Source organism: Gavialis gangeticus, unplaced genomic scaffold (genome assembly GCF_001723915.1).
Source record: "Gavialis gangeticus isolate Ggan-Ray unplaced genomic scaffold, GavGan_comp1, whole genome shotgun sequence".
In the NCBI taxonomy this organism is placed as follows: Eukaryota; Metazoa; Chordata; order Crocodylia; family Gavialidae; genus Gavialis; species Gavialis gangeticus.
Window position 1 is genome coordinate 62520240 of NW_017729032.1, and position 8627 is coordinate 62528866.

Below are 8627 nucleotides of genomic sequence, written 5' to 3' on the forward strand. Positions count from 1 at the left end.
CCCCCCCCCCCGAAAATCAGAGAGAAACAAAACTAGACTAGAGTAGTTTCTTACCTCTGCCCCCCTTAGATAAAAGCACCAAAGTTAAGGAGACTGAAGTATAATTTCAAAATACATTAACTTATGCATGTGTAACATCATTCTGCTATCACAGATCTAGTGAGCTTAGTACTGCATGACAAAGGACAGCTGAACACCTATACTTCCCTTGAGAAATAGCCCTCAGATGGTAAGAAGATTTGTCCCCGGGGAGAAAAGAGGGCAAATCTAAGTGGTCCACTACCTTCCAGACCAGAAGTAGCTTATATATCTTCACCCAGTAATCAGCCTGCCCATTCTAGGTGAAAGCAAGTAAGGCAGATATATAACTGGTTGAATCATTCTGCTCAACAAGTAGTCATCAGTGTCTAGTTGGTAGGAGGTATCAAATAAGGACTATCCTAGGTTCATTATTGTTTAATATTGGGGGTGCACTGATATAGATTTTTTTGGCTAATACCAATAGCTGATTTTTAAGGAGGTATATCAGCTGATACCAGTCCAAGCAGGGGTTGGGGTAGGCGCTGCCCAGCCGGGGCAGGGCAGGGCGTGAGGTGGAGCTGTGGCTTATCCAGCAGGGGTGGGGGACAGGTCCTGCCACTGTGTGCATCCTGGGAGCGCATGGGGGGCATGTGCCCCCTGGACCTGCGTGCAAGGTGCAGCAGGGCAGGGCGGGTTGCTGCTGTGGGCTGGGGCCAGGGGTTGCACTGGGCTCTTCCTAGTGGGGGCTGGGCCAGGCTGTACTGGGGGAGGGTGGCAGCGGCACTGGGAGGAGAATTTGGGGGCTATGGCAAATTTTGGGGGGGCTGGAGTCCCCTCCCCATAGCCCCCTCCCAGCGCCACTACCACCTGCCCTGAGCACAGCCCAGCCCAGCCCCTGCCAAGCACAGCCTAGCGCAACCCTGGCCCCAGCCCACAGCAGCAGCATGCCCCACCCCATGCAGATCCAGAGCCACATGCCCCCCATGTCCTCCCAGGGTGCATGCAGTGCTGGGAACCGCCCTTCCCCCCCGTACTCACTGGATGAGCCGCGACTCCGTCCTGTGCCCTGTGCTGCCTTGCCCTGGCTGGGCAGTGCCTGCCCCTGCCCTTGCCCCTGTCTCAGCCCCAGCCCTAGCCCCACTCCCTCCCTCACCACAGGGGCCTTGATTTACCACCCCCATGCTCCTTCCCTTCCCCCTCCCTTTCCATCACAACAGACTTACCAGCTGGACTTACCAGCTCTCCAAACTGCTGGGTTGTGGTCCTAGCCTTGTGCATGCTGTGGCTGCGCACATGCATGGGGCATTTATCAGCCACATTATCGATCGTATCAGGCAGAAAAAGCTGATTTCCAATATAGTCAATTTTCTTTATATTAGTGTTGATCCACTAGAGGTGTACTGATGCATTGGTACACCTCTATTTAATATCTTCATTAATGATTTGGATGATAGGATTGAGTGCATACTTAGCAAATTTGCAGATGACAACAAGTTGGGTGGAGTTGCAGATACTCCAGAGGATCAGGCTAGAATCTAGATAGATAGACTGGAAAAATGGTCTTCAAACAACCATATGAAATTCAGTGAGGACAAGTGCAAGCTCCTGCACTTGGAACAGAACAATGTCATGCACAAATATGGACAGGAATGACTGGCTAGCCTATACTGCAGAGAAGGATCTAGGAGTTACAGCAGACCATAAGCTGAATATGAGGTGTAAGTGTTCTCTTGTTGCAAAAAAGGCCAACAGCATACTGGATTGTATTAACAGGTGTGCTACTTGCAAATCAAAGGAAGTGATTCTTCCACTCTATTTGGAAGTACTGGAGTATTCACTTGGAGTACCAGTTTGTATCCAGTTTTGGGCTCCATACTTCAATAAGAAAGTGGACGGAATGGAAGGACTCTAGCAGACAGCAACAAAAATGATCACAGGCCTGGGATGCATGACTTATGAGAAAAGGCTGAAAGAGCTAGGGTTATTTAGTTTGGAGATAAGACAAATGAGAGGGATTTAATAACAGTCTTCAAATACCTGAAGGGTGATTATAGAGAAAATGGAGTAGGATATCTCTCTTTAGCTGTAGGAGACAGGACTAGAAGCAATGACCTCAAGCTACAGCAAAGGAAATTTAGGTTGGAAAATAGGAAAAACTTTCTATGAGGGTTGTCAAGCATTGGAAGAGGTTACCTAGAGAAGTTGTATAATCTCTATCCTTGGAAATTTTCAAAAGAAGTTTGGAGAGACACTTTTTTGGGATGGTGTAGTCAGTAATGATCCTACCCTGAGCAGGGGGCTGGACTAGATGATCTTGTGGTTTTCTGCCAACCCTACTTTCTTATGATCCTACATGCCTTTTTCCATACCCATGAACATCTGCCTATATTTGCACATGATCAGAAACTGTCTTTGATTTTAGTAGTTCAAATCTCAAAAAATCTATCCATACAATAATTCCCAGATTTTTCATAGCACCCAATGCTGACTAGACTGGACATGCTAACAGGGTGATTAAGCATGCTATAGCTAGACTTTTCCCCTATGAGCAGCTTTTAGCTATTACAGCCCAGGATGAAAGGCAAGCATTAGAATGGACTGCTGGCATTCAGGCATAGCACAATAGTGAGTTTTTTCCTGTTAAACCTGACACTAACATAAAATATGGCCCCTACCCAGGGCAAAGTATTTAGGCTCCTTTTATACATTGATCAAAATAACTTTATATTTACAACATGCACATTCTGGTTATCACCAATCACTAAACATATTTATGGGACATCATTCTCATCCAGTTTTCACCAGACATTTTAACCTTTCCATCAGATAGGGGGGACATATTTATCAGGACACTCTAAACTCTGTTTTGGTGTCTTGTACCCATTGGTGCCCTATTGCTTTCCATGTTAGCCTTCTGAGAGGTCTAGAAATTAATAGTCCTTATTTTCTGGGTCTATTGCTCAAGATGTTATTGAAGCCTACTTTGGTTCATGCTGTGAACAGACCTCTGGATGATTGCTAAAGGCACTGATCAATGGCTGCACCAATCCATGCTCTGGCAAGGCCTACATTGCCCTCTTTTTATCATTGCTTAGGAGGGGATTTGTACCCATTACTCTGGAAAGATGTAATTTATGGACAGCAGATGACCAGGAATCCTGGTTTTCTCTGATAATCTCCAATTTTCAGATAAAAAGGTGACCCAAAATCCACATTTTTCTGTGATTACAATGAAACACCACTATAAATGCATAGTGGTGGTGCTTCATTGTAATTATGGAAAAATAAAGATTTTGGGTTACCTTTTTTAATCTGAAAATTGGGGATTTTTTTTTATCAGAGAAAACAGGATCCCTGCAGATAACCCAGTGGGCTATACACTGTTGTGTGGCCATCCTGGGGTTAAGATCCCTAAGAGGTAAAGGCTTGTTACCTACTGAAATCAACAGTCAGGATCACAAGTGCAGGCTTGGTCAAGAGTGGTCAGGGGTGGAGTAGTACTAGTTGTGTTGGGTTCCCTTGGTTTGGATGGCCCATGTGCATCCTGTTGTGATCTTTCTATTGTGATCTTTCTGAGTTCTTTTCAGCAGAAAAAAATTGCTTTATTATCCTTATGTGGTCAAAACATAAGTGAAAACTAGGAGCTGACATATTCCAAGGGGTGCTTTGAGTCTAAACAGGTTGAGAACCAGCATGCTCAACACTGTAAATAGTAACAGACACTCTCTGGCTGAAGGGTCTTAAAAGCTAAATAGGCAAAGGAAGAAAGCAGAGGCATAATGAGCAGTGTTTGCACCCTGGTCAAACCCAGAAGACCAGGTAGGAGGAGGTAACACTGAGCACTGGAGAGGCTGGGGTTCTTGAATGGGGGAGATGTGGGGAACAGGAATCTTACCTATGCCAGGGACTCAAAAACAGACCCTAGCTGCTTATGTTGCCATAGACGCAGTATGGTCTTGCCCAGTGGTGATGCATAAGGGGTGCATGGGGGTGCACGTGCACCCCCTGAGAGTGCTAGTGCACCCCCTAATGGCCAGCATTCCCCACTTAGGCGACAGGCAGGGGGGGCAGGCAAGAGCACTGGTGCCCCCCCTAGGAGGGGGGAGTGACAGGGTGGTGCCAGGAGAAGAGATCCCTGCTGTTCTCCCATGGCCAATCATGCCAACTGAGGGGTGGGATTCACCTGTGGTCAATCATGCTGACCCAGAAGTGCCAGCAGCATGCTTTGAAGTGATCAGCCACAGGTGACCCCCCCCCCACTGTTCGTGTGATTGGCCATGGGGGGGACTCCCCCCGGTTGCTGACTGGCCACTGGGGGGGGGCAAGTGGCCCCCCTGACTCAGGAGCTACCAGTCACTCATGGTCTTGCCTGCCCCAGTGTTGGTGCTACACCAGCAACACAGTGGGTGTGTCTATATGTGCATCTACATGTGCATTACTGTGCAGTAAGTGGGAATAGGTTGGTGTCTACATGTACAGGCATTAAAGCGCATTAATGCTGTGTGTGGACTGATGTGGGACCAAAGTTAGTCCCTAGTCAGTCCATACACACAGTGTTACCGCGCAGTATGGTGTCTACTATGCAGTAACTAATCGAGCATAAATCACCATATTTACTTCACAGTACAGGTGGAGCAGGGTGCAGTGTCCTGGTCCCAACCAGGAGACAGCTGCCTCCTGGCCTGGTACTCCCTGCCAGCCCCTGGGCTAACACCCAGGGGGAGCCTAGAGCTCTCCCTGTTGGTGGCAGGCACCCATTGCAGGGTCTCAGGAAGCAGGAGCAGTTTGCTACCATTAGCAGCAAATCTGCTCCCACTTCCCTGTATGTGTTTACTCGCCTGCCTGGGAGCATTTACTCATGAGTAGTTTACTTACAAGTAAACTGATCCCAGATCAAATGCATGTGTAGATGCACCCAGTGCCTATGTGCCCAGCTGCTGCTGCTGCAAGTGTAATGCTGTGGGGCTGCTTTTGCTGCCAGGGTGCAGACTCAGTGGGGTTGGGGGCGATTCTGGTCCCACTTCTAAGTTGGTGCCCCCATTAATGCTGCACAAAGAAATTAAGCAACTTGTTCAAGGTCATGCAGCATGACCATAACAGATCTGGGACTAGCCAGTACCTCATCTGCCCTGCTTCTCTGATAGGCTTGTGCTGATTAATTAAGACTCACTAAAAAAGTTAAGTATATTTCTATGAAATGGCTTCTCTTATCTTGAAATGGGTAAATTATGCTAGAACTGATAAATTCTAATTCTTATACTGGTTCTTTCAAGACTGGCCATTTTGTGTTATACTTACCAGTGGGTTTCCATTTGTGCAAAAGCTGCCTCCTTGCCATAATAAAATAAAATAAAATGCAACTTTGTTCTTTGTCTTCTCAAACCCATTTCCTGGATTAAGATTTAGGACCAGATTGTGTGATATTAAAACACAGCCCTGAGCACGGGGCAGTAAGGAGTAGTAAATCCCTGGTTGAAGCACTCAGAGACATTTTGCCAACTGACTTAAGAGAGATGTTAGGGTTCCCAAGGAAAACTGGACCAGTCCCCTGGTCAAGGCCAACTCTTTACATTTATAAGGAATGTGAAAACAAGGGAACATGACTGAGAGTTTAATTTAAGAGCAAATGAAACGTTTAGTTAAGTCTTTCAAGGAAAATCAAGAAATAGGATTACAGTCGAAACATTTGCTAAATGGATGAGAAAAAATGATTTGACAAAGAGAAAACAGCCCTGCAAAGAAAGCACAAGGGAAGTGCTATGATAGCCTTAGAGGCCCTTTCCCTCAAACTTCTTATTTTATAACATATTTCTAAAACGCAGCACCCACAACTGTTTTTCCTCATCTATCAAAGCATAAAATTGCCAGTCCTTTGACCTAACTTAAATCAAGGAAGTAGCAATGTTAGGTTTAATTAAAAACAGCAAATATTTGTACAGCTGTCCCTGGTTTCACAGACCAGAAATAGGTTTAGCATCAAATCTTACAGTTTTAAATCTCTTGGGAACCATATACAAAAACATATAGGATCTTTCTGGCTCAGTTGCCAAAGCCAGAAATGCCTTTTTTGGAGTTATTTCAGGTGGAGCTCATTCACCCTTCCTATTTCCAGCCAACTATTTTCCTACTTGAGGAGGAGTTTTTTCCATCCTCCTAATGCAGCGCTGCCAAGTTGACAGGTTTGGATGCATTTGATGCATCTTGGAGTTAATAATAAGTTGAGGATAGACTCTGTAACTTTAACAGCTATTATTTCAGCTTTTAGGTACAAAACAAGTCTGCCTCTTCGTAAGTGCAGCTTTTCATTGAATCAGGCATTTAACATCTCCCTGGACTGACACTGCTTTTCCAAAAGTCTCTCCCTTGTTCACCTTGTGTGCCTCAGGTTGTCAGGCCAGGGCAACATGAATGAAAGTGATTTTATATGGCTCTGAGTTGAGCCTGATCAGCGATGTTCAGGCCCAATTCTGTGCATCCCCAAAGCTGGAATGTGTTTGGATCTAAGCTTTTGCTTCTGGCTCTGCTCTCATTTTAAATTACTCATTGAACACATTGTAAAATCCTTCATCGCTCAACTTTAAAAACTGCTTTCAGATGACTCCAAACAGAGTCTCATTTCCCACCCCCATGGCACACATGGGAGAGACTTGGCAGATCTTGTCCCAGCAGAGATCACAGAAGGATTTACACCACCTAGTGAGAAATACACTAAAAGAAACAAGTTAACACAACTTGAAGCACCCACACAAAGTACAAGTGCCTATATTCGCTGCTAGTTCTTGAGAAAGGAAAGGAAACCAGCTGCAGGAGCTGCCTGCCTGAAATGTGCACATGAAAAACCTCTGCAGAGCTTGAGTCCAAGAAACACAATGAATGGGAGATCTTTTAACAAGTGCTGAAATATTCAAGGACAATTGACTCTGGAATGAAGGGGCGAGGCAGGCGGCCACACACATGGGCCAAGAGATAAGAGCAAAGAAGGGAAGGGAAAAGGGGGAGGGGGGGAAGAAGCCAGACAACATTTAAAACATCCCACCCTGGCCAGTGGAGGGGAACAGAAACTGGAGAGCTGATGGCCAAACCAACCCCTTTACTTGTCTCCATCAATCACCAGCTAGTGGCTCTCCAAACCTTGCAGCTGTTGCAGCAGGAGCGGGGAGGCAAGGATGATACCAGTGCCCACTTGGACCAGGCCTCTCGAGCTCCACTATTCAGCATAGACAGGCCCAGTCCAATTCAGCATGGCATGGGACAAGACCAGGAAGCAGCCTTCGCAAACACATCTTGCCAGGTTTGGAAGCAGGCAGGAAGCAGAAAAGGCACAAACCAAAGCCCTGAGGAGGAAGAAGAAAATGGATTTGAGCCTCTTGAGCCCCAGCCAAAAGATTCATCCCTGTTGCGCCCATCCAGGCCCCGAACTCTAACAGAGATTGCTCTGCACAGCATGTTATCCCGAGTAGTAGATTTAACATCCCAGCTTGTAAATGTGGAACAGACTCTCCTGTTCCCTCTGTTACAGGAGCATCATTCTTCTGACCTTTTAAAAGTAAGTAAACGAGACCAGGGTTGTTGGTTGTAGCTGCGTTGGTCAAAGGACATACGCAGATAAGGTTCTTTGGGTAGATGAGATAGCTTTTATTAAGCCAACTAAATAGATGGAAACAAGTTCTTTGCAAGCTTTCAGGCACAAACACCCTTCCTCAGGCATAGGGAGACTCTGCTACCTTAGAGAACACATACTACCACAAGAGTCACCCTATGCCTGAGGAAGGGTGTTTGTGTCCAAAAGCTTGCAAAGAACTTTTTTCCATCTATTCAGTTGGTCTAATAAAAGATATCACATCTACCCAAAGAAATGTGACTATAAGTGAAACCACAGGTTTATTGTCTGGGGCCTTCTTCTGCAAATGGGTACTGATTAGACCATCATGGAATAAACTGGGACCTGTTGTACTGATTGCAGCTTTTTATTTACATTGACTTGGTAGTAAGCAGTCACCCAAATTGTTTTAGGGTTAAACATCATTAAAAAAATAAAGATGGTGAAAAGATATCACAGAAACACTTTGGGTTTTGTTGAATAATGATATTCTTTTGGTGTTATAGGGTGTAATTGGACTTTAAATGAGGCATTAGGCATTATTTGGAGCTTTTCCAAAAGCTACTTTCATATTTTCAGTATAAAACCTTAAATTGCTAAGTACCATAATGATATCCAAAGAGCCCAGGACAACAAAAATGAAGGGAGGAACAATATCTTATAAGTGAAATATTCATTTTCATTGGATGAGAGACTGTCTGGCTATTATTCCAGAATGACAATTTATATATAACCATGTGGGACCCCAGTGAATATATGTATGAAGCAGTCCTAATTTTTTCTGATAAATGAAGGAATTGCTTATATTATCACATTTCTGTGGCTTTTTTTCCAATCAGGGAAAAAAAGCCACAGAAATGTGATAATATAAGCAATTCCTTCATTTATCAGAAAAAATTAGGACTGCTTCATACATATATTCACTGGGGTCCCACATGGTTATATATAAATTGTCATTCTGGAATAATAGCCAGACAGTCTCTCATCCAATGAAAATGAATATTTC

General features: G+C 44.9%; 1 protein-coding gene across 1 annotated transcript in view; it reads left to right on the plus strand.

The window, feature by feature from the left end:
* The first annotated feature begins 7077 nt into the window (after positions 1–7077).
* Positions 7078–8627, plus strand: part of DLEU7 (deleted in lymphocytic leukemia, 7) — a 32478-nt gene continuing 30928 nt past the window's right edge. The window contains exon 1 of the mRNA XM_019523967.1: positions 7078–7567. Within this exon, the coding sequence (XP_019379512.1) occupies positions 7094–7567 (474 nt within the window). The 5' untranslated portion in view covers positions 7078–7093. The remainder of the gene's footprint in view (positions 7568–8627) is intronic.